The sequence below is a fragment of the Typopeltis vanoorti genome, chromosome 3 (genome assembly GCF_054136105.1).
Source record: "Typopeltis vanoorti isolate ZY-2024b chromosome 3, IOZ_Tvanoo_1.0, whole genome shotgun sequence".
Taxonomy (NCBI): Eukaryota; Metazoa; Arthropoda; class Arachnida; order Uropygi; family Thelyphonidae; genus Typopeltis; species Typopeltis vanoorti.
The window spans coordinates 163,868,006-163,895,856 of NC_143551.1; the positions used below are offsets into that span (position 1 = coordinate 163,868,006).

The following is a 27,851-nucleotide window of genomic DNA, read 5'->3' on the forward strand; positions in this document are numbered from 1 at the left end:
CATGATGAATACCTTGCATTAATTGGAAAATCTGAAGAGAACACCTTCCACCATTACACACGGTGAATACCTGAGCGTGAACTAGGTTTACTAGCATTGAACTGATAGCTATTTTGACATGCCCACAATTCAGATCATTCTACAAGTACTGCATGTCAGTGACATTCCTGATTATCCTGTGTTTCTCTGCATCTTCAGCAAACAGCTGTATGTCGCATGTTAAATCCTTCCCAGCTTCATTAGTGTAAAGAATGAATAACAATGGATACTTGTGGTACACTACTATTCACCTTAGGAGAACACCTTAAGAGAACATGAAGTATCCATCTTGCTGACTCACACTCCATTATACCCCTTTTTTTGATATTGGTCAGTAAGCTATCCTTTTATTCTTATTATTATCAGGGACTCATTGAGGGAGGCCACATACTACATGCACCAACTGTCATACTTGTTCTTGAATTCATTTCACACTCCTAGCATGCACAACATCCAATGGCAATCCATTCCAATCACACTGAAAGAAAAATCTAGATCTTGCCCCTTTCTTGATGGCATTCATTCTCAGTTTCCAAGGATACCCTCTTGTCTTATCCCCATCCTCCTTAAAATGAAAAATTCTATCACCTGAACTGTATGAACCTTTCAGAAGTTAAGTCTCAATCATATCATCCCTTTTTCTCCTGTTTGCTAGTGTCTTCAGTCTACAAATTCTCAGTCTGTTTTCATAATCAGTATTTCACAATTCTGATATTATTTTTAACACTCTCTTTTGCATCTGCCCCTTCACTGTATCAGAATCACCATGGAAGCTGGGAGACTAGACCTGCTCACAATAGTCCAAGTGAGGTCTTATCAAGGGCTTGTAAAGAGACAAAATTACTTCCTTATCTATATATGTCCAAAAAGTTTGTTTCAGCATTGCAGTTATCCTGTGAGTTGAATTTGTAATCTTTGCTATATGACCCTTGAACTTCAGCTTCTTATCTAGATCTTCTTTGACTGCCATGGCATCTCCTATTGGACGTCGGCGACCACCTTGGCATTTTGAGCAATCCTCAACCACTCTGAACAGTCCATCAGAGCTCATGCCAGTCTACTGTCTAATGTCTGCCAGCTAAGATTTTCTTCATTTTCCTTGTCCTCTTCTTCCATTTATCTTCCCTTTTTATAATCAATTGAAGTATCTTATATTTTTTATTACAAAGTAGGTGATCAAGATATGCATTTTTTCCTCTTTTTATGGTATCTAAAAGTTCACATGATTTCCCCATTTGTTCCAGTACTTCTTGAGTGGACGTGTTTGCTGTCCGTCGGATTTTTAACATTTGTCTGTATAATCACATCTCAAAGGCTTCAAGTTTTTTTTATTGATGTTGTCTTCAAGGTCCAAGTTTCTGCACTATACAGCAGTACAGACCATACATAGCATTTAACCATGTGTACTCTAAGCTTTAAATTTAAATTGCAGTTACACAGTGTTGATTTCATCAGGATAAAATTTTTTCTTGCAATTGCAGTTCAACTTTTATTTCCATTTCTGGATTGCATTCTTCATTTAACTAACATCTGAGATATTTAAATTTTGTCACTCTTTCTATTTGTTTCCAATTTAAAGAAAGTGCTGAATTAAGAATTGGTTTCTTGCTTATGACCATGAATTTAGTTTTGGTAATATTTATTCTTAATCCCATTTTTTCACTCTCATCATTCACTAATTCCAGAAGATTTTGAAGATGCTGAATATTGTCAACCAGGAGAACAATGATGATTTCACCATTTACATTAATCTCTTCCTTTTAAGATTTTTTTGAAATAAAAATTTATTTATCACTTTTAATTATTTTAATAAAACAAATATTTTAATACAATAACAACAAAAAAATATATTGGAATAAAATGTTTATTTCTCTATTTTGGAAAACCAAAGTTAGAAAAAACAACAGATTGATTACAAACTCACAAGTTACAGGAAATACTGGTTGATTAAAAAAAAAAGAAAGTTAATGTGAAATTTGGCATTGTTTGGACCACACAATATTTTCATAGTCAAGTTGATATGAAGAAGTGGCCAATCGCAGACAATCATCCAAATGATCATTTGAAATTTGATTTCTTAATTGATTTTTTATGACGGTCATATTTGAAAAAGCGGATTCTGACAACTATGACGATCCGAAACACGACAGAATTTTTCATGCAATATCAGTTAATATTGGGAATTTTTCATGTGCATACTTCCAAATGACTTCATTGTTTATTGATTTTAAATGTAAACTATTCTGAATGTTTATTATCTCAAGTTCTACTTCAGCTTGGTTTATATCAAATAGCCCACTAATTTTATTTGAAATTTCTGTGATGTTCAAGTTTTCTTGAAATGGATTATTGATAAAACATACTATCATTTCAATTTTATTAAAATCTTGAAATCTTGAATTTATTTCTTCCTCAACTAATTCTATTTCACGAATAAATTATTTTAAATCATAGCGAAGCATTTCTTGATTTTGTTCAAAAAATTTTAATAAATATGGGAGATGTCTAAATTTGCTGTCATTTATATTTTTTTTTAATAAAAGTAAGTATTGTTGGAAAGTTTTCATTGAACTTAACATGTAAATTAAATTTTTATCTCTACCTTTTAACTCTAAATTTAAATTGCTTAATTTCGTACAGAAATCTACTAAAAATGATAAGTGTAACAACCATATTTTATCACTCAATTGTGGATAAATACCTCCTTTTTCATCAAGAAAATTGTTTATATCGTTAATTAATACAAGAAATCTTTCTAAAAATTGACTTCTGCTGAACCAGCGAACATTATTGTACAACAGAAGTTCCCTATCATCATCTGCCTGTAATTTAAATTACCGCCGTTGCAATGCTTTTTCTTGAACATAATTTACAATTTTAAATGTAATATCCAAAACATCTTTTGTGTTTAATCTTTTACTACACAGTACTTGTTGGTGAATAATACAGTAGCACGTTAAAATATCTGGATATTTGTCATCGTTTTCACATAATGAAATGAAGCCTGATTTATTACCTATCATTCCAGGAGCACCATCAGTAGTAATAGACACAAGTTTAAAAAGCGGAAGTTTGTGTTGTTTCACAAATTTATCAAATGCCGAAAAAATGTCTTCTCCCCTAGTCCTTCCCAATAATGGTATAATTTTCAAAAGCTCTTCTTTACTTGAATAATCTTGAAATACCATGCGAATAAATACCATTAACTGAGCAATATCAGTGAAGTCGTTTGATTCATCAAATTGTAATGAAAACGCAACACACTGGTGAATGTCTGACATTAACCTGGCCTGGAAACTTTTCTCTGGAAATTGGAACTCTTCCTTTTGGCAATTTGAAACCTTGTCTGTGGCCTAGAAGTAGTCTCTCTCTAGTGACATCTTGAACTGAGAAGCTTCTTTCTGGAAGTGGGAAACTCCTTTCTCAAGCAATGTGGATCCGGGCAGTCTCTCTGACGGCGACTCTGGACTGGGTGGTGTTTTCTCTAACAGCAATTCTGGAACTGGGATCCCTTCTGCTTGCTTCAGTCCCTTTTTATTAGGTCTCCTCTGAGACCTCGCATGAAGTTTGGCAATCCCCAAAGAATTGGTATGAGTCATCTTAAGTTTCAAGTTCGGCACGCCTTTTGTTCTCCTCTGCTTTCTTTTGATTGTAAGTTGCCGGCCATCGGAAAGTTGTTTGAACTCTTTCTGATTGACTTCAGAGATGTTTACACTTGCAAGCCTTTCTCATACATACAAGTTTCAATAACAATCTTTCTAATGCCGGCATGTACAGCTTCGGCGACAAAAACATTGCCTTTGTTTTTAACACTCTTAACATATTCTTATTAAAGCAGTGTATACAGTTAGCTTCAAAAGAGTTATTTACAAAAACATCTAATACAAACTATACCGAGACAAACAAAGTTTATTTTTTTACAATATTCACATGCGACTTAACCTAAGTAAAAAATCAATGTGAATGTCCTTTGGAATATTTAAGCTACAATCGAGTTTTTACACTTTGCTTATAATCATATTCACTCGGCTTGCTGTTTGACTTTCGCTGATCCAAATTAATTCATTTACCCAGACTTATAAGAAAATTACTGATTTGACAATTTTAATGAAAAATAAATAAACAATAGCAATACACTTAAAGCGAATTAAAAATAAGACAAAATAATGATAAATAGAATATTATGTTTTCAGTTTTAATTAAATTTGTAAGTAAGGAGGAATACACAAGAGATCGACCAAAAATCGCTTCGCAATTGATGAGTTGAACACCCATGCCATAAAGCATAGCATTATATTGTCCATTAAGATATGTGATTTGCATTATGTGATACTAAGGCAATTGATGTGAAGTTATTAGTATACAAGTATACTAATACCTCTGTATACAAGTAGCCCAGTTGTGAAGTTACTTCACGTGCAAACTTTGTTTGCTTACACTTGGATAAAGGATGAAACTAAGAATATAATTTCTTGGCATCTTTAATTTTATAGTATAACAAAGTGAAAAAACTTTGATACATGTTTCCTACATTCCATGTTTCTATTTTATGTAAATTAGTATGGCAGAGGCATCTTCTTCTTCTTAGATTAACTATCAGAAGTTGAACTTCCTGAAGGCTTTGATCCAGCTTCATTCCTGTTAACTTCATTGGAAGTTCCTCTCTGCTCTTCCCCAGTAGCCATTTCAGTGCCTTCGAACCTGTGTTTCCCATCTTCCAGCACTATATCACAACAATTTAAGCCTCTGTTCATAAGATTTTCTTGGTAAAATATATACAGAAGTGGTTTGCCGTTACATTCTTCTGTTTTTGTTTAGCCTACTAGGCAAGGCAAATACCTTGGAGAGAAGGCAGACTCCCACTGCAAAAGATGAGGAAAAGTAAAGGAAAGATTCGAAGCAAAGGAGAAAGAAAGAAGAGTAGGGATCGGTCTACAGCTAATGTAACAGATGTATATTACATGAAAGAAGGCATGGTCCAGCTTTCATACTCACTAAAGCGAGCCCTTCAGGAGATATCCTAATGCACACAGTTCCTTCTATGTTATTTTTTTCTTAAGAATTTCTTGCTAATAAGATTTCACATATTTTCATTCTTGGGATAGGAGTGGAATGATATTGCATTCCAATATTGCATTATTTATACATTTTTAAATGTATCTCATAAACTGCCAATCTCCTCATTTTGAAATTGATGCCATGGGACAGAACATGGTATACACTCAGTTGGTCCTAACTTCCTGCTTTGTAGTTCAGCGTGTGACCATTTTCAGAATGGAACATCCATATACTTAGCCACTTCGCAGGTCAGTACAGTGTGATCACTGCGCCTGCCAGAGGCAAACCATTCAAGTCCAAATACCCCTCTGACACCATAATCAGATCTAACTCGATCTTTCTATCACATTCTGCTTGATGAAGTTATCTTGCAACAGTTCAATAAATTTGGTTTCATTCTTCACATGAGATTTCACTACTATCCAGTTGTTCAGATAATTAAAGGATTACTTGTTTGGTATCCATCAGGTTGATTTGCCAATGTATTTTGTCATCACCAGTAACTGATCCACTAGGTCTGTAACAATCACTCCACCATGTATTTGATATTGTTACAATTCATGTTGTACTGGACAGCTTCAGCCTCATAGCCTACACAGAAAATTGTTAGTATTGCAGTCATATCTTACTATCCTATCAGACTGAAATCATCCAATATCATTAGCAGCACATTTTCTCCCCTCTTCTCCCATTTTGTCTATTCTTCATAAAAAATGTACCTTTTACACTTGGTATATCTGTCTCTGAGAGCCACGTCTCACTATCCCAACCTATTTATTGGACAACTTTCAGATCCTTGTTCATATCCAATTATCATATATTAAATTATATATGTGACCTTTTACCACAAGTCTAAAATTCTTGTCTTTTTCCACATTATTTTTGTACAGCATCTTGAATGTATTTATTCTTTATTAGATGGATTACGAAATGCTGCTATTAGTATCAGTGGAGTACAAGCATACCGCCATCTGAAATATGAAGGAGGGGTACATAGAGTTCAAAGGATTCCTAAAACAGAAAAATCAGGGAGGATACATACAAGCACAATGACTGTTGCAGTTCTTCCACAGCCATCAGAAGTAAAATGTTATGATATACTATAATTTGTATATAGGAATTCAAAAAGACTTAAAATATATACATAATTTCAAAGAATAGGGGATATAAAAATTCATTTTTGAAAATGTGTTCGAAATCATTTTAATGGAAAAATTTAATGTTAACTTTTTATTGTAGTTATCTCTTAATTACGACTGTGGTCTGAAAAGTTCTCGGCCTAACAATGGAAAAAAAATTTATAATTTCAAAGTTATTTTTATTTTTCAACATAATCTCCCTTAGCACTAATACATTTATTCCAGCAATGCTCCAGTGCCATTATCCCGTCCCTGTTATGGTTCTCAGTAAGATCTGCAAAATCCCCTCTACAGCTGCAATCACTTCTTGATTCAAAGAAAATCAGCAAGGAAGAGGTTTCAGTTTTGGGAAGAGATAGAAGTCAAAGGGAGCCAAATCTGGGAAATAGGGTGGATGTTCCAACAATTCATAGTGCAGATCCCTTAATTTTCCCATTGCCAAAACACCTTTTTAGGCAGGTGTATTGTCCTGATGAAAGATGATTCTTTTCTCACAAATTTTTTTGTCTAGTCTGGTTAAAAGATTGAATAATATTTCCCAGTTATTGTTTTACCCTTTTTAAGATAACTAATAAACAAAATGCCTTTGGCATCCCAAATTACCAATGCCATGACCTTTCCTGCTGATGGAACCGACTTTGTCTTCTTTGGCACTGAACAACTGGCTTCTGTCTGCTGTTTGGATTCTAGTGTGTAATGGTGAATCCAAGTATCATCCATAGTAATAAATCGATGCACAAAATCAGTTTTATTCTTGTTAAAATGCTCCAAGCACTGTTCGGAGATTTTCATGTGAGTGCATTTTTTATCTGCTGTGAACAAGTGCAGCACCCATCTTGTGCAAAGCTTTTTCATTTGCAATTCTTCATGCAAAATATATCCTACATGTTCTTTTGAAATGCCTATAGTCTCAGCAATTTCACGCACTTTGACTCGCCAGTCATCCAATACCGTATCGTGCACTTGATCAATGATTTCTGGTGGTGTTACACTTTTTGGACGTCCTTCATGTGGATCATCTTCAAGGCTGGTATGGCCATGTTCAAACTCGGCAGCCTATTTCTTAATTGTTGAAAACGAAGGAGAAGAGTGCCCATAAACTTTTATGAACTTTGAATGAATGAATTTCTTTTGCCATTAAACCTTCTTTTACGAAGAATTTTATAACTGCACGATACTAAATTTTATCCATTTCAAAGGATACAGACAACACTTTTGCTTCAGACAGCCGTATAAAACAAACTACTTGATAGAATGCAGGCATTCTACTTGACAGACTGCAGGCATATAGATCTACTTGTTGCTGATGTCTTGCCATAATTTGTCGAGATATCCTTGTGCCTGTGCTTAAATGACACCAACTTGCACGCTGACCTGCCATGGTGCAATGATTTATGTTTTGCTGTTATAACCAAAAAATCTGTCTTCATGCTCCATGCTAGAGCAAAGATGACCTCTTAGCAAACATTTGGAACACATTTCATTGATTTGAAACACTCCCCAAAGCCTGGATACAATGCTTTGTGAGATTTCAAAGTCTGTGGCAATATCAGTAATTCTGCAACCTTCTTGAAGCTTTCCAATAATTCTTCCCTGCTTGATATCATCTAGATGATGCGTTTGCAACATTACAAGATATCCAAGTTTGCAACTTTATTCTTTCATGAAAAGAGCATCCTTGAGGCACAATTCACTTAGCCAGCTTTTTGCCTTGTATGTCCACAAATGCGAGATCCTTCGACACTTCTATGCATGTCAGAATAAGGAGAATCCATTACAATAATTGGGTAATCAATCTGTTTTGTGGGATGAGTTGTTTATTATTACACATCAGAAAATTAACTTTTCTTTTATGAACATTGTAGTTTTTAAAGTGGTAACTATTCTGCATGTATAACAGTTGGAAAGTTTTATGTATAAAGCACATGATCTCATGTGTTGGTGACCAGTTCATATATTCTTTATTTCTTTCTCCCCTTCAGCATGAATTGACTATTCTTGGCAATCTGCCAGCCTCGGTTCTATGAACTGTGGGCATACAGCATATACACACATACAAACACACAGGGTGGCCATAATTAAAGAGGAGTTGTTCATATCCCTGCAGCAAAAAAAGTATTGAACGAAATTCAACCAGACTTGGTGTAGGCACACTCTGGAACATGGAATTTTTACAGAAGATAAAAAATAGTACAAAATTCTGCCCAGAGGACATTTAGGATTTATTAAAGAGTAATGACTAGAAGAGAGACAATAAATAAATTTTTGTGTTCGTATAACTTAAAGATGTGGTTCAATATATCTTCCTTTCAGATGTTTTAAGAACTGCATTCTGTGAGTGACATTTTCTACAAAGCAATGCAACCGATTTGCATTGATTTGCCTTACATTTGCAAAATCAGGAACATGTCCATTATTAGTGTTTCAGATAGCCCCTGAACCAAAAGTCACAGGGGTTGAGATCGGGCGAACAAGATGGCCATTCTGTGGGAAATGCATGACTAATCACTCTGTGTTCACACTGTACTGACAATCCAGTGTGAGGTGGTGCTCCATCCTTCATGAATATGGTAGAGCTGAGTAATCTTCATTGCTGCAGTTGTGGAACAACAAAGTTGTGCAGCATCTCTTGATACCTAACAGGAGAGTCAGTACAAGTTGCTATTCCTGTCAGGCAAAGTTCTCTGAAAAAGTATGGACAGATAATAAATAATGCAGTGAAACCACACCATTGTGACTTTCAGTGAGTAAAAGGGTCTGATGGAACAAATGAGGATTATTCGCAGCCCAAATGGCAATTGTGTGAGTTAACACTACTGTTCAGATAAAAATGTGTCTCATCACTCCACATGATGATCTTCCATGGCCATGAATCATTCCCCTCCATTCAAGTTAAGAATGTCAGGGCAAATTGCAGTTGAGTTTATGCATCACCATGAAGCAAAGTTTGAGTTTGGGAGATCTTGTAAGGGGGGGGGGGGGATCCTCAGCATTTGACACAGGATTTTTCACACAGTTGAGTATGGTATGTCCAGTTGTTGTAATATTGCCTGAGAACTGTTGAACCTTGTGTATGATTTATTCCGTGTTCCACAATAGCAGTTGCAACTTCGTCAGCTTGTTTGCACCCTTGTCCTGGCCTCACACTAAAGATCCACTATTGTCAAATTGTAACATCATTTTTCTAAGATTATTATTGTCATTGACCTTTTCTCCTATCCTTCGAATGCCAGAATTCTCGTAGTGTGGCATTAGCGTTACTGTGTTCTTGAGAGTAAAGCTTGACTAGCAGTGCACTTTCTGGTAAGGTGAGTTCCATAGCACTTCAGTCTTATCAGAATGACAAATCCGTTTTGGTCCACCAACTCATCAGTAGAAACAGTGAGATTATTCAAATATCATGCCCTTATAGTGCCAAATGTCCCCTCATAGCAGAATTTTGTACTTCTGTAATTTTGTTATCTTCTGTAATTAAAAATCCCATGTTCCAGAGTGCAAGTTTGGTTGAATTTTGACCAATACATTTTTTGCTAGATGACTTGAACACCTCTTTAATTATGGTCACCCTGTATATGTGTATGTGTGTGTGTGTGTATTAAAAAATATGTAATACTATGTAGAGCTTCTCACTCATCAATACATGAAAGATGCCACCCCTTTACAATGCTAGTAACATATGTACAGGCACTGGCACATCACCCAAGCCAGTGGTTCTGTTATTGTTCATTAACCTCCCTACCAGCGAGGTGGATGAAATAGTGAGATCAAATTGCACTTCTTATCCATGTTATTCAATGTTACAGAATTGTATCCAGATTTAGCTGGATGTCTATAGAAGTCATGGCCGGTTGTGGCGTTAAAGCTGTTATTTTCGTGCTGCATCTCAAGTGATTTGTACTGACTGTGTCCATAATGATAATGGTTAAGAATCAATTAACTGGTACAAAGGAAAAATAGTGGTGGCAATGGTGACTGAAATGGTATATCATCTTTCGAGAAAAGAACTTAAACCTGTGTAAAACATAAAAAATTCAAATACAGTGATGAATATTGGTCAATATTTTATCTAGTTTTAATGACAATTCCGCTACATGAAATTAAATTTATACAGCCAATGATTACATTGTAATCATTAAGAACATCGAACTATTGGTAGTAATAAATAAATGAACAAAAAAAAAAGATAAGTTTAATAAATATAACTGATGCTACTTCATATTTGTCTCTTTGATAGGAACATGCTCAGAATTAAGCTGTGTTTGCAAGTGATGTAATGCTATTGGACTTGTGACAGATAACAGACCAATTTGGTAGAATATTATCAATAGGCAGTTAGTAATAATGAAAACATTTCTTGTAGTACTTGTATCATATTTACCTCTTGTGGTATATAATAGACATTTGATAAAGATGGTTTTCATCTATATATACTTAAGTATAATAAGGATGAAAAGAAGTAAATTTCTCATCAAGTCCACCAACATAGATCCATTGCTGACACCACTTCCACCACTGGACGCTTGCCCTAAAAAGATTTGACAAAATATATTGGGAAGTTCAATATGACACAACAGACTTCCATTTGTCTCTTTGACTTATGAGAAATTATACAAACTCCTGTCATTACCTCTACCTAAAAACAGTAATAAAAAACAGAATACAAAACTCCCACAGGGAAAGATTTGTATTCTGTTTTTTATTACTGTGCCAGCTAAGGAAGTTGTATGTAGCCTATCACCATTCTACCTTCAGCTGTTAAATGCATGTGTAGCAGAGTACTCTAATTTTTTACCTATTTGTACTGCTGTTTTTCCTAGTTTTGAGACATAGTCCAAGATGCAGCTCAACAGCTAGTACTTCTACACATAGAAGAAAACCACAGAAATGTGGGAATACAGATTGTACACAAGAACAGGCCATGTGTTCTTGTGTACAATCTGCATCTATTACTCTGTATAATATTCTAGTTATTGTAATTGAATTCCCTTCCTTTGACTAGCCTATATAATTTAAGTCTCAGAACAGGGAAGATTCCACAAGAGTGGATAGAATGTGCAAAGACCGATGTATCTAACTATTGACCAATCAGTATCTCAGGAGTGATGGTGAAGATTTTGGAAAAGTTGGTTAGGGCTCACATTCAGAAATGGGTTGACAGAGAATCTCTACTTTACAATGAACAGCATGAGTTTACTAAGGGAAGGTCATGTTTTAGCAACTTGCGCACATTCTATAACGGCTGGCCACAACTTGGCTCTTGAGCTGCATGTGGCTCACATCCATTCATCATGCACCACTTCACGCTCTATCAGAAAAAAATAAACAAAAAGAGAAGAGGAGACAACAAAAAAAGAGGAATGAAATAAAAAAAGAGAGAGAAGAGGGGGGAAAAAACAGGGTTAATAAAAATTACTGCAATAAAAAAAGTTTAATTTGAAATAGATTAAATGAAGTTTACTTTTGTTAGATTGTACTTTGGGGTGTTAATATTACTTAATTCTGAATCTGTCTAATAACTACTTTCTTTGTGGTCAGGGATTGTAAGGTTTTCCCTGGGTAACAAACCCTAACAAATTTGTATTTATCCTGCGCCAGTTAGAGTTATTATACCTTAGATATGTTCGGGGCTCTTGTAAAATGTTGCAGTCGGGGCCCCTTCTCTTTCTTATTTTTTATATCTTTTTTTTTCCCTTTATCATGGTTCGTAGTTTAATGAGTGGCAAATGTCGGTCTCAAACACAAATTCAATACCAGGATTTCAAATGACAAAACATAAAGTTTTATTTTATACTAATAAAAATACATTAACATGAAATAATCAATTCTTCTGTTATCTTAATTAGATTAAATCACTTTCAAACAATATCACATGAAAATCTCACAAATTAACACATTTATCATTCCCTAAGAAAGGCATGCACTTGGACAATTAATACAAATTTATCTAGACAAAATCTCAGGGAAAAGAGCAGGTAACATTTACATACTAGATTAAGCAAGAATCACTTGACATGGCTCTTCGGACTACCAGTCCAATGTTCCTAAAGTTACTCCAACAAATAAATTAGTTTCAGTTTTCCTTTTAGCAACACTGCTTAACGTGTTTTCCTTTGGCGCTCTCACTTAACTTTAGAAAGGACAAAATTGCCTTACCGTTTTTGGTTGCTCACTGTTTCACTGAATCACCATGTGCGAGTCATGTGTGCATCCTGGTTGGATCCTTGTTCACTTTCCCTTTCTGCAGATTCTTTTCCTTCCCGTCTCATGGATTCACGTGCACCGAAATTTTGCCTTTAGTATGCGTGAATCCATGAGAACTGAGGTGCTTGTCTGGGATTTCTGGATCCTTCAAGGGGAAATGTCATGGTTCGGGTTTCACTTGGACCCGAGCTTTCCCTTTCTAGTCGGAGATCATCCCCACGTCCTACCTTCTTTCCTTTCACCTACTTGCTCACCTCGTGTCTCTCACTCTCTGTCCTGTTCTAAGATCTTGTTATCTATTACTATTTTAGTTCTTGCTGGATCTTGTCCTTTAAAGGCCATAGTTTTTGATTTTTCTGTTGATATTATCATACCATAATCTTTGGATATCTCATTTCGATCTAAAATAGCTTTCTGTAAGTTATCTTCAGAATTTGTAATTATTATTTGGTCATCGGCAAAGAGGAGAGTGTTTAAGTTTACTGTAGGAGAAAGTTTAATTCCTTGATGTAAATTTTTATTCCATTTTATTATTATTTCATTTAAGTAGATATTAAAAAGAGTTGCTGAGAGGGGACATCCCTATTGGACCCCTTGGTTTATCTCTCTCGTATATGATAGCTCGTGATTTAATCTTATTTGTATTTGATTATTTTCATATATACTCGTGATAGCTTTTAGGATATTATTTGGTATTTGTCTTTCTTTTAATATGTTAAATAATATGTTTCTTTTAACTTTGTCAAATGCTTTTTCAAAGTCAATAAATGCAATATGTGTTTCTAAATAACAGGAATTTAGTATACTGATACCTCTATAGTTTTTAGGGTCATCTCTATTACCTTTTTTAAAGATAGGAATCACAATTGCTTTCTTCCATTCTATTGGGGGAATACCAGTTGAGTAAATTTTATTTAAAAATAATAAGAGTCTTTCTTTGAATCTTGTTACTGCGTATTTATATAGTTCTGAACTTAGCTTATCTTCTCCAGGTGATTTTCTGTTTCTTGTTTCTTTCAGGCTGATTTCTAATTCTTCTTTAGTTATTTCATTTTCGTTAATTGTTTGCCAGTTGTCTTTTTTAAAATATTTGTCTGTCCACAGTTCTGTGTAGTAATTTAGAAATTCTTCTAATTTCAATTCGGTGTTTAATTTTATGTTTTCTTTGGTATCTGCATTTAAGTGTTTCAAAATCTTATATACATTGGGTCTTATTTTATATAAATCATGTTCTAAATTAGAAACAAATTTGTTCCATGATTCTCTATGTCTTTTTCTGACTTCTCTTTTAGCTATAGCTCTTATTCTTTTATATTCTATTTCATCTTCTAATCTTTTACTGCTTAACCATTTGTGATAGGCTTCTTTTTTCTTTTTGAATATTTCTTTGATTGTATCATTATTATTATGATCATTATCATTATTAAACAAGACCTCATGGAGTCAAAGACTCATCTAGGAGGTCCTTTTATCTCACACACATCTCATCATACCGTGTCTTAAACACATTCAAACTCCTTGCAGACACCACACTCTCAGGCAAGGCATTCCAATCACTCACAACTCTGCGCAAAAAAACCTGCCTCTCACTCCCCTACTCACACCCTCTTTATACAGTTTCCAGGGATGACCCCTGGTTCTCCCCCGATCTCCCACAATTCTCTGTAGAACTTCTCCACCATGGATCCTATAACAACCCCTTACCAACTTGTAGGTCTCTATCATATCTCCCCTCTTCCTTCTCTCCACTAGACTCAGCAAATTACATCTTTTCAATCTTTCCTCATACTCGACATTCCAGAGGCCAGAAACTACCTTAGTCAGTCGCCTTTGGACCATTTCCAACATCTCTTCATCCTTCTGAAAACCCGGTGACCAAATCTGGGCACAATAGTCCATGTGTGGCCTAATCAAAGCCTTATACAACGGAACAAGAATCTCCCTACTTCTACACGTCAGTGTTCTCCGCATCATTCCCAGAAGTCTTTGTGTTGTCTTCACAATTTTGGCGATGTGTCCCCTAAATTTTAGATCCTTATCCACTATCACCCCCAGATCTCTTATTTCCTCTACTTCCAACAATATATTCTCACCAAGCATAAATTCTGCATCCCATCTTTGTTTTCCAAATTTTAAAACCTTACATTTTGCAACACTGAACTCACATCCCCATTTGCCTGCCCAATCACTCAATTTATTCAAGTCTTCTTGCAAGGCCACAACATTTTCACTACTCTTTATGGTTCGTCCCAACTTTGCATCATCTGCAAACAACTGAATATCTCCATCCAAATCTTCGCCAATATAATTAATATACAAGTTAAATAGTAATGGCCCTAAAACAGACCCCTGAGGCACTCCACTAGTGACTTTCCTCCCAGATCTTCAGTTTTTTTCCTTTCATTGAATTTTTTGGTCTTTCCTAAGCTTTCGTTTGCTGCTGCATTTGGTATTGTTTTTATATTAAGCCATTCTATTTCTATTTCTTCATTTTGTTTTATTTTATCTAGATATTGGTTAATTCTTTGTTCATATAGTCATTGTACATTTGTGTCATTTAATAGTCTAGTTTTATAAACAAATGTTTCAGTTTTTCTTTCTGTTCTTGTTACTTGTAGCCATCTAGGTGGTAATCTTAATTTTATTTTAACAAGGAAGTGGTCACTGTTTATTTCATATCCTCTGTTAACTCTAATATCTAGTGAAAATTTTGATGTCTTTTAATATAAAGTAATCTAATATCGATATTGATTTCCATCCTCTTGCTGCACAAGTATGTTTATGTATGCCTTTATGTTTATAGAAGGAATTCATTATTTTTAGGTTATTATAAACTACAAAGTCAATCAATTTTTTACCATTCCTGTTTAGAGTATGTTCTCCATGTATTCCTATATTATTATTAATTTTCGTGTTTCCAATTCTTGCATTTAAGTCTCCTGCTAAAATTACGTAATCATTTTTATTTATTTTATTATATATGTTTTGTAGCTGATTATAAAAATCAATATTATCCTGTTCTCTTCCTTCTTCTGGGGCATATAAACCAATTATTGTTAAACAGCCTCTATCTATTTTTATTCTAGCTTCTATTATTCTTTCATTCCATAATTTATAATGTTTTTAACTGTTTTGAAAGGGAGTTATGAATCCATATCATGACTCCTGCTTGTGCTCTGGTCTCTGTCGACTCCACTGTATATCACATTAAAATTTTCGGTTCTCATAGTTTCTTTTAATTTCTTTCATTTAATAATTGGTCTAATTCTATTTCTTTATATGTTATTCCTCTTACATTCCAGTTTGCTATGTGTATTATATTTTGTCATTTCCATTTTTGTTTTACCTTTTCCATTCCAAGGTCGTTTCCCATAGATTCAATCCGATTATCTTTTTCTATCAGCTTACAAGTAGGATTTTGTTCTCCATGTCAGGGGACCCTGACGATGGAATAGTTCAGTGGTAGGGCTGCTACCTTAAGGCTTCTGAACTAGCCTTCTTCTGAATTTAAACCTATAGGAGGAATAGGGTATATTGAAGGGGAAAGAATAGATTATAGAAGAATTATAGTAAGGTTTATAGAGAGGGCATAGTTGTAAGGCCAGAAATGAAAAGACCCCATGGCCCTCGAGTACTCTAATAGCATAAGCGTCATAAAATAAGAAGCGTTGGCATAAGGCCTTGTAGGAAAGATTAAAGATTGGATCTTCCTCAAAGTAGAAAAAGGAGAGCACAGATCCAGCTAGGGGTCCATTAAGGGAGTGCCGCTTCCCTTACAATCAAGGTGATTGCTCCTTATGGCCCTGTTGGTCCACGAGTCCTTATTCAGTATATTTGGACCACCCCACCATATACACACACACATGGTGGGCTCCCCTAAGAGCACGTCCCCTGGGTGGTGGATAGGTCCACCACCCAGGGGACGTGCTCTCTAGGGGTTACAGGGTCCCCTGAGAGGTAAGTCATTTATGAATAGGAGAAAGAGGGCAAGTGATATAATAATGCTCTGAGGCACTCCTGCATTGGTGTCAAAGCTGGTAGAGAAGGAGCCATCCACTCAGTGAATGACCAGACAGGATTTGCTATCTGATTATGCAGGGTATCAGGTAGACTGAAGGAAAGTACTTTGCTTATTAGGCCTCAATGCCAAACATGATTAAAAGCCCTAGAAATGTCAAGAGTAATGTCACGTGTTTCTAAAAACCCTTCCATGGCATGTATCTAGTGGGGTGATGTAGGCTATGAGGTTGGTCTAGAATGTTGGAATCCATATTGGTGATTGATGATTAACTGGTGGATCTCTGTGTAGTAGAAGTTGATTCTTGATAACCTTCTCCATTATTTTTGAGGTGATGGTAATTAGGAAGCAGTTGGACAGCAAACTTATCTCTTTTTCATATAGGTTGGATATATGCTTGCTTGCTTTCATGGGTTGGGTTTCATGGGTGCTAGTTTAGTGTAGAAGATCGTAGAGATGATAAAGGACAGATGTTAGCTTGAAGTACAATGTTTGAATACTGTTGTAGAGATGCTATCAGGGCCAGAAGACTTTTTAGGGTCTAAGTTGTTTAGTATTCTTCTGTCTTTTTTTGCCAAAAGCTGCACCAGCATATGATGCTGAATTTCTGGTATGGTAAGAGGTGATGTACCTTGGCATCTGTGGAAGTTGAAGAAAAAGACGGTGCCAGGAAGTCAGCTTATCTTTAGATGCTTCAGCAGTGCTGCCATCTGAATGAGAAAGAGAGAGAGAGAGAGAGAGAGAGAGAGAGACGAATAGCTCAAGCAAGCAGAAGTTGTGTCTGATAGCCTTTGCAAGGGACCAGAAGGCATTGTAGAAACTTGATGTAGCTTAAGGTTGGTCGATTGGTAGAGCCTCTGCTACTAATGGCTCAGTTAAGTAAGTTTGAGCGTGGTTAGTAGTTGGAAGGGGAACCAATCGTTCGATGCTGTTGGCACACTCTCCCTCGATGAGTCTTTGGACTCCCTGGAGGTGTCAAATAATAATAATAATAATAAAAAATACCAAAGTGCTTTACATCGATTTTTACATAGGTCAAGTCTCATGAAAACTGTAAATAACCTTGTTTGTTTCTATGTATATTTTGCTAAATATTAATGTAGTTAACCCTATGGGAAGTGACCGTATTTACTGATTTAACGTCAAGAACAATGGCAATACTTTGCCACCGTAACTTTGTATAATAGCTCTATATGAGCACGTAAGAAAGTTGTTTACGTTTTTAGTGTATGAGAAAGTTGCTTGCAAGCTCTACGCATAACACCTTTAAAGTTAGTATCTTTGAGTGCTGCTAGGTTCAGACAAGTTTCCGCTGCCCAGCAAAATATGATCAAAAGAGTGCACGGAGGAGAACAAAGAGCAGGTTGAACTTAAAAGAAGATGAATGAAAATAATTAATAACCATTAATTATTTTCTAATATATGACAGAGATTTTTAATTAAAAAAATCATGCTAAATTGATTTTACGCATAGCACACACGCTAATGTGCTATAGGTTTTTATATGAATCCCACACAAGATGTGTGGGATTCATATAAAAAAAATTGTGTACAAATTTCTCTGATAATATCCAATTACAACATGTTCTTTTGGAAATAAACATTTATTTCCAGGGGACGGCCATCCAAAATCTCACTTTGTGTGCCAGAAAATTCTGGTTAGAATGCTGGATAGAAATTATAAAAACAAGCCAAGCCCACTGTTACTTTCAGAAGTACCAGTCACTGGTTATTTTTGTTTATGCATGATATGCTCAGTATGCTGGAATGATAAGGAAAGTTGCTTGCAGGAAAACAAATTCTAATCAAAAGTTTTACTCCTTTTTTTTTTTTCAGATTGAAGTTATCCTTAATCCAAAAGATCTCATCATAGAAACTAAACGTTCCAGTGCACCAGGGGGACAGCATGTCAATACTACTGATAGCTGTGTTAGAATTACTCATCTTCCTACAGGTTAGTTTTTATTTATTTGCTTCACCACCCAACCAGGCTTGACCTGTATATACATCCAAGTTACTGTGGATATGAAGCATGCATTAAAAGTTTAATGCCATTGATATTACTTTGAAATATCTTGGATACAAAGTATATGAGGAGTGATATATTTCATCCATATGGACGTAGATATGGTTAGCAAACCAAAAACTTATGAATATGCATATAGAATAAAAATAATAAATAACCTGATCATTTTTTTATTAGAAGTCCTAAAATATCAATATCTGACTTTTGTAGCTTTATTATAATTTCACTAACTTGGAACCCGCTTTTATGTAAAGTTGTCTCTTACTTATTACTAGCCCAAATAAAAGACTTCTACATTGACCTAATGATGTACTCTATAAGTCATCAGATCAGTAGTAACTTATGACTTCAAACAGCCATGTTGACTGTGAACTAGGTTCGAAGATGATGAGAGGGTAAAAGAGGTGGATCTTCAGAGTCAAAACTAATCCATTTAAGATAAAAGGGAGAAATTGGATGCTCTTATACTCATCAAGATGCCAATTACTGTCTAATCTCACTATAACAAACTGCTGGAAAGTCTCAACCAGAACTATTCTTGTAGTACCTACAAGTTTGCTGTAGTGAGAGTCAGCTGCCTACCATAATTAGCAAACATTATATATTATTATTATTATAAAAACCTCCATGGAGTCAAAGACTCATCGTGGGAGGTCCACTGTTATACTCACAGTTTATCATACTGTGCCTTAAATATATTCACTGTCTTTGCACACACAACACTCTCGGGCAAAGCATTCCAATCACTCACCACTCTCCGTGCAAAAAATCTGCTCCTCACTCCCTTGCTCACACCCTCCTTATACAGCTTCCAGGAATGACCTCTTGTTCTCCTGCTATCCTCACCCATTCTGTGCAAAACCTCCCTGATATTAATCTGGTAATAACCTCTTAACAGCTTATATGTCCCAATCATATACCCCCCCCCCCCTTCTCCTATCCACCAATTTCTGCAAATTGCATTTTGTCAATCTGTCTTCATACTCTACATTCCAGAGACCAGAAACCACCTTAGTCAGTCGCCTCTGAACTTTTTCCAATGCAATTTCATCTTTTTGAATACCAGGTGACCAGATCTGTGCCATATGTGGCCTATTCAAAGCCTTATACAAAAGGAACCATATAACATCCTTACTTCTACAAGTCAATGTCCTCTGCATCATTCCCATTATCCGCTGTGTTGTCTTCACTATTTTAGTAACATGTCCCCGAAATTTTAGGTCCTTGTCTACAATCACTCCTAGATCTCTCATTTCCTCTATCTCTTCCAAGATATTTGCACCAATTGTGTACTTTACATCCCATCTCTGCTTCCCAAATTTCAAAACCTTACACTTTGAAACATTGAATTGACATCCCCACTTATTTACCCATTCAGCCAGTGTATTCAAGTCCTCTTGCAAAGCTACAACATCCACACTACTCCTGATAGCTTTCCCCAACTTTGCATCATCTGCAAACAACTGCACATTCAGACCTCTCCGGATATCATTTACATACAAACTAAACAGCAATGGACCCAAAACAGACCCTTGAGGTACACCACTAGTAACTTTCCTCTTCTGGGATATCACTCCTCCATAGACAACTCACTGATAGCTGTCAGACAGCCAATCTCCAATCCAGCAAACCAATCTACTGTTCAGCCCCATCCATTCCAATTTAATAATAATAATAATTATTATTATTATTATTAAATTGGAATGGATGGGGCTGACGCCTTTGCAAAATCTAAATATACCACTGTATATGCAACACCCTTATCCAACACATTTGTCACTTTATTATAAAAAGTAAGCAGGTTGCTAAAGCATGATCTTCCTTTAGTAAATCCATATACATTCTTCCTCTTCTTGGATGCATCATTCTGAAGATTAGTTGGTAGCAGCAGTATGTCATAGCATCCTATCTTGTGCTCTTCTTTTTATTTCTTCATAGCTTTTAACTTTAGTTATAAGTTGTAGAAAGTATTTTACCTTGGGTATAATAAATGTTAAAAATACCAAGCAATTTTAAACCTGGTTTTACTCCATTTCCCAAGTAAGCAAACAGACAAACAAGTCAAGTTTGCACCTGCAAGTGATGCAAGTCTAGCTGATCCTACAGGTAGTGCAAGACCAAGGCAACTCGTGGTAAAGGTGGCATAAGCTCTGATCGCTAATCTTAATATTTACCCTTAATGCCAAAACACATCTCCAAGAAGGGGATGCATGATGTTTTGTATTAAAGGCAAGGGGCCACTACCCAGACCAGTTTCGACCTTTATTTGAGGTCTCATCAGTGGGAGCTAGGCTAGAAATACCAACATTTAGTAATACAGAGCTTATAAATATTTTACCAGAACAAGTTGCCATAAGGTGTTTTAACCTTATTAAATAAAAATCTCTGGAGGAGATATAAATGTAGAAAGTATTTTACCTTGGGTATAATAAATGTTAAAAATACCAAGCAATTTTAAACCTGGTTTTACTCCATTTCCCAAGTAAGTAAACAGACAAACAAGTCAAGTTTGCACCCGCAAGTGATGCAAGTCTAGCTGATCTTACCTCTTGCACTACCTGTAGGATCTTGCACTACCCTGTACCTAAGTTTAACAGGTTTTTCTTATCTGCAAACAGGGAAAGCTTGGCCTCTTCTACAGGTCTGTCTTTTTGTGGACTTGGGTCATACAAGGGTCTACTTTTCCCTTTTTTTTTGAAGTATGTCTTCGGCTCTACCGAGAGTAAGAACCCTCGGGTTCAAAATCGACGCAAGTGTACACAAGAGGACATTTGCGAAAGCGTTAATTGACTGCGTAGGGGCAGATAATATTTCTGGCTTTACCCCCTATGGAGGTGGCAGATATCAAGTAGTTTGTAAAAATACAACAACAAGGGAGAAACTACTCAAAGGGGCTGAGTGTCAAGGGAAACTTTGCCATCCTTTGTCGTTGGTAGCATCTCTAAAAAGATGGGAATAGAGCGATTCCCTCTGGAATACCTAGAAGGAGGTAATGACATAATTAATCAAGTCTTTTCGAAATGGGGAACCGTACGAGATGTCCAAGTAGGCAGAGACGCTGACTACCCTGAATGGATGTCGGGGGAAGTCACGTTCTCGTTAACGATGAAAACAGAAGTTCCGAATTTTGTAATGATCGGGTCGACCAGGGTAATAGTGAGTTACCTGTGAGTAAAGAGGCAATGTTTTAAATGTGGAGCCCAGTGCCCGAAGTTAAAGTGTAAGAACTGCCTAACAGCGGGTCATACATTAGCACAGTGCCAATCGGCATGCCTAAAATGTGGCACCAACGGCCATAAAATAGACACCTGTCCAGACAGAAATCTGGCTGAAAAATTGGGAGGTACTATTATGCTCAACATGGAAACAAAAGCCAAAAATGTTATTGGTGCAGAACTGAATGATTTCCCCACCCTGAAGGCCACGCATGAGGGAACAACAAAGAATCATGCCGCCACCTCCGAAACACTGCCAAGTACACCAGTGGAGAAGCCTGCAACCAGGAGAGATGAAGGGCAGGAAGAACTGGCCACCGATCAACCGCCACTACAAACGTAGCAACCGAAAATAACCAGCAGCACCAACAAAACGGAACTATCACTGCAGTCACAATAGACGAGGACACGGAGGCAATAGATATGGAAATCAACAATGCAGAAACCACACAAAAGAGGCCAGCCAGCCCTGAAGAAGTAAATATTAAAAAATCGAAACAAGGAAGTCCAGCACAAGTTGGAAATATAAAGGCAACTTCAGAACCCACAAAGTTCCCTCACGCGAAATCCAATGCACCAATACTGCATCTCTTAAAGGACTTCCCCGAGCATGTGAAGCTATTAAGAACAGCAATAGGAACATTCGGAGACATTGAACTCATACTCACAGGAAAAAACGGGCCTAAAGTTGTCAGCGCAGAATGGAATGATATGTTTGTCGAGGACATAAATGAAATCACTCCTGAACAGATTAACGATTTTATTGATGCAGGGGACGACGTGGGACTAGCATTGTACAGAGGCCTTTACATGCTAAACTACGTCCACGGAGATAAATTAGCCGATCACATAATTAGAACCCACAAAAATAGACAGCAAGACGATTTAAACCTCGTCTAACATGCTGGCAATTTTTTTTTTTTTTTTCCCAGATGGGAAAAAAAAAAAAAAATTCTGGTTTGTTTTTTCTTCTTTTTGTCCTCTTTCAGATTAGAATTTTTGTTGTAAAAAAGGTCTATGTCTATTCCACACAGGAGGTGGGTATCCTGAGAACCTGGGCTGCGAAGGCTTACACCGAGGCAGTGCAGCTCCTTGTGGGCTGCATCACCCAGGCCAGGCTCTGCCCCCACTCTTCTCAGTATTAAACTGGTCATTCAGGTTGAAATTTCAGAATTTACAAGAGGCCAGTGATGAAAGGCATGAACTCCCATTCTACCTCAATAAAGGTCGAAACCGGTCTGGGTAGTGGCCCCTTGCCTTTAATACAAAACATCGTGCATCCCCTTCTTGGAGATGTGTTTTGGCATTAAGGGTAAATATTAAGATTAGTGATCAGAGCTTATGCCACCTTTACCACGAGTTGTCTTGGTCTTGCACTACCTGTAGGATCAGCTAGACTTGCATCACTTGCAGGCGCAAACTTGACTTGTTTGTCTGTTTGCTTACTTGGGAAATGGAGTAAAACCAGGTTTAAAATTGCTTGGTATTTTTAACATTTATTATACCCAAGGTAAAATACTTTCTACATTTATATCTTCTCCAGAGATTTTTATTTAATAAGGTTAAAACACCTTATGGCAACTTGTTCTGGTAAAATATTTATAAGCTCTGTATTACTAAATGTTGGTATTTCTAGCCTATCTTACCCTTATAGAAAATCTATAAGGGTAAGAACCCTTATAGTTTTTCTTTCGGTGGTTTTCCTTGTGGCCTCGTGCCAAACGGTACAGGCCTGTCTTAAGGTCTTCCCTTTTCAGGGACTCAACTTTCTTTTACTGTGGGAAAAGTATTTGCCTTTAAACAATGTCTAAATTCTTACCAAAAGTTTGTATTCTCGGGATTGAAATTGACCCAAGCATAGAGAAAGCGACGTTTGTGAGAGCTCTTCTCAACGTCACGAAAGCAGAAAGCATTTACAGGCTTACCCCTTACGGGGGGGGGGGGGGGACGATTCCAAATAGTAACGAACAACATAGAGACAAGAGAAACGCTCCTTAAAGGCGTAGAATGTGAAGGGAAAAAATACCTACTCTTCCTAGTCGGGAGTATTTTAAAATCCGTAAAAATTGACAGGTTTCCTCTAGAATATCTAGAGAAAGGGAAGGAAATCATTAAAACCATTTTCTCCAAGTCGGGGACTGTCCGAAACGTAACAATCGGACAAGATGCAGATATCCCAGAGTGGAAATCAGGGGAAGTGAGCATTTCAATCAAGATGAAAACGGAGGTCTCCAACTTGATTTTTTTAGGCTCAGCAAGAGTAATAGTCAATTATCCAGGCGTAAGAAAACAATGTTTTCGGTGCACCGCTTTGGGCCACCTTAGCGCTCACTGCCCGAAAAACAACACATGCCGCAACTGCTTATCGACAGAACACACATTGAATCAATGTGATTCACCATGCCGTAAATGTGGGAACACATCCCATAAAATAGACGTTTGTCCTAACAGGACCCTTGCAGAAAGAGCAGGAGGTGCCATAACACCTGTGGCAGTAGCCATTCCAGTAATCAATCCTAAGCTCACAACACAGGACTCTCGAGCTACAGGCCAAACAGTAAACGAACCACAAACAACTGAATCAGAAGAGTTTCCAGCCCTACAACCCCCAGCTTACGCGACGCCTACGTTAGGAAACCATGCAATAAGCGGGAACAACGCAGGAGGAAAAACTAGGAAGAAAAAGAAATGGAACGCTAAGAGATCTCACACCATTGAAATGGAAAGCAACAATAACAGCACAGAAACAGAGGAAATGGAAATCAATACCAGTTCAACAAAACGACCCATCACGCCAGAAGAAGGAGAAATGAAACGAAATAAACAAGACATTGAAAGCCAAATAGAAGCCTCAAGTTCAGAAGAAGACGAGGAAGGAAATGAGATAATAACGCGAAACAACACAGAAAATGAGGAAGAAACCTCATCAGAAGAGGACACAGAGCAAGGAAACGATCCAAAACCAGAAGATACAAATACCGGTTCTTCTCACCCCATTACAAAACCGGTAGAAGGAGAAAATCCCCAATACGAAAATTCGAATATAACAAGACGAATCCTATTCGATCTTAGGGACAAACCCGAGATAAGTCACAAAGTCCACACAGCTATACAGGAAAAAGGAGACGCCTGTTTGCAATGTAAAGGCGAGCTAGATAGTCTTAGTATATGGATGAAGTGGGATGACCTCAATTACCACCGAACGAAATGGAATGAAAGCTTGAAGAGAATATGGAAACTAAATGATGAAGAGTCAGTACACGTACTCACAGTGATGGAAAACGTGGTAAAAGACTTTGAGATAGCGATTAAAAATTGGAGGGCAAATATGACCTAAAAGAAAAAAAAAAAAAGCCCCTTCTTCTAAGTTTTTTTCTTTTAGTTTTGTTTCTGTGTATCCACACTTAGTCCACATAGGAGGGGGCAGACCTGAGAACCCGAGCTGCGAAGGCCTACAGCGAGGCGGTGCAGCTCCTTGTGGGCTGCATCACTCGGGCCGGGCTCTTCCCCCAACTCTCGGTTCTCTGGTTGATAAAGTCCACCTCAATACAGATCCCGCTATTGCAGTTTTTTTTTTTTTTCCCAGTTGTAAGGCATAGTCTAAGAATAATCTAAGTTCCAAATTTTAACAAACATTTTTCTTTATTTTTTTAGGGGTTACGAGATGACGTCTCAAGACACCTAGATTAATGTAATCGAAAGTTATGTTTTTTCGGGTAAAATGAAATGTAAATTTTAAGTTTTTTTTTTCGAACAGGTGCAAGGAGATTATGTTTTACAGACCTTTTAGCCACAACCTCTGGGTTATACAGCTAAACAGGCTGACTGAGGCCTCTTTTTACCTCCTACTATCTTACTCTACCTTTCTTTAACTTCCCCTATTACTATCGGCTGACCCTCAGCAATCTTTATACTCCAAAGGCCGATGATGAAAGACATGAACTCCCATTCTACCTCAATAAAGGTCGAAACCAGTCTGGGTAGTGGCCCCTTGCCTTTAATACAAAACATCATGCATCCCCTTCTTGGAGATGTGTTTTGGCATTAAGGGTAAATATTAAGATTAGTGATCAGAGCTTATGCCACCTTTACCACGAGTTGCCTTGGTCTTGCACTATCTGTAGGATCAGCTAGACTTGCATCACTTGCAGGCGCAAACTTGACTTGTTTGTCTGTTTGCTTACTTGGGAAATGGAGTAAAACCAGGTTTAAAATTGCTTGGTATTTTTAACATTTAGTTATAAGTTGTTTATGTAGGAGATTCTTGATCTGCCTCATGCTTCTTTCCTTCTACTGTTCCCTCCATTATTCTGTAAGCAGTCCTTAGGTGGTGCCCAGTGCCTTTATCTTGTGCTCTTCTTTTTATTTCTTCATAGCTTTTAGCTTCAGTTATTATTGTTAAGTTGTTTATGTAGGAGATTCTTGATCTCCCTCATGCTTCTTCTGTTCCCTCCATTATTCTGTAAGCAGTCCTTAGGTGGTGTTCAATTAGGTTTTTTTTTTTAGTTTTATTGTTGTAGTTCATTAGTAACCGCTCTTATTGAACCACATTTAACACTTCTTCATTAGTCCTTCTTCCTATCCAACTAATTCTTATCATCCTTCTCTGGCATGAAATTTCAGATATCTCCATCTTTTTGGTGTCTTGTCCAAGCCTCACAATTGTGTAATGCTGTGAGCCATAGGAATGTTTTCACCAGTCTCTTTTTTTAGTTAAATGCCCAGTCCTTTATTAGTAAAAATGTTTCTTCTATTGTAGAAGAAACATTTTTACTAATAATTTTTACGTATACACTGTACTTATTACAGTGTGTAAGTACAGTTTATTTCAAAAGTGGCAGCATCCCCACGATTTCAAGCCACGAGCTGCCACTGCTTATACATATCCATCTCTGTTTGTTCCAATTTGAACAAACAGATAATCCTGTTCTATGGTGGTATTCTCTCATATGCCTTTGTAAAATCCAGCACTATCATAGTGCAGTAATTCCTTTTATCCAACTCAGCCATCATAGTATTGTAAAAAAGTTAGTAAATTACTAAGGCATGATCTGCTCTTCATAAAGCCATGCTTCTCTCTCATGCAGAATCATATTTTTGTCCACCCTTTCCTAAATTCTGTCTTTGACAGCTTTTCCAATTCTTTACCACCACTTGTGAGATACTGATTGGATTGTTATTTGCTACCACAGTGGTGTTGGAGCCTACTTTATGTAACAGAACTATTTTGCCCTCCTTCCACTCTTTTGAAACTTTACCAGAGATGAGATTTAAAATGTCTAGTCAGAGGCAATTCCTTTGTGCATCCTCATAATATGCAAGCTGGCATTCCATTCTAATCTCACAGGTGTATTTGCATTTAGATTCTGCATTATCATAAGGACTTCCAATTTATCATTCTCTGTTTTCATTACCATATCATTTCCTGTCACTGCAATATCTTCACTTTTATGGTAGTCCCTTGCAAAGTGGTCATTCACTAAATTATTTTTGCATCTGTCACTTTGCTATTGTCAGCACTCATTAAAGTTATCCTTCTGTAATTGTTCTTTCTTTTACTTACCACATAGAGAATGAACTTTAGGATTTCCTTTGGCCTGCCTATCTAATTTCTTCCTTTAATCTGATTTTGCCTTCCTTCATATTGGTCACCCTCCTTACCCCTGAGTGACTGATCACATCTTACTGATCTCTTGTTTTTTATGGCTGAAATTCATCTTCCATCACAACATTTTCTTTTTTGTGTGTGGGGGGGATGATGCTACTCATCCATCTCATAATCACCTGCCCCATAGTTCCATATATACCTCTTTTTAACTGAAAGATTCCACATATTCTTCAACCTCCAACATCAAGAGTGCTTCAAATGAACTGCCATCCACACATTTTCCTGATCTCTTGTTCCTTTTGATGAAATTCATCTTCCATCGTTAGCAGTATTCCTCTCCCATCCTGTCTTCTCTATCTTTCTTGAAAATGCTATATCCTTCTATAACCAATACCCAAAACTCCTCTCTTTAATTCCTGATCTATAGTATCAGTATACATCAGGGACAGTCAACCTATGGTGCATTCTTCAAAAGTGGCACATTGGATGATTTGCAGTGGTGCATTGAACCCCAATAATAACTATACAATATAATAATAAAAAATTA

At 36.7% G+C, this 27,851-nt stretch overlaps 1 protein-coding gene across 3 annotated transcripts in view; it reads left to right on the forward strand.

The window, feature by feature from the left end:
• The window catches only part of mRF1 (mitochondrial translation release factor 1), a 159,453-nt gene that overhangs the window by 87,389 nt on the left and 44,213 nt on the right, over positions 1–27,851 (forward strand). For all 3 annotated transcript variants that reach the window (XM_090416175.1, XM_090416176.1, XM_090416177.1), the window contains exons 4-5: positions 6,016–6,179; positions 18,292–18,409. In XM_090416175.1, coding sequence (XP_090272301.1) covers positions 6,016–6,179; positions 18,292–18,409 — 282 coding nt within the window. The remainder of the gene's footprint in view (positions 1–6,015; positions 6,180–18,291; positions 18,410–27,851) is intronic.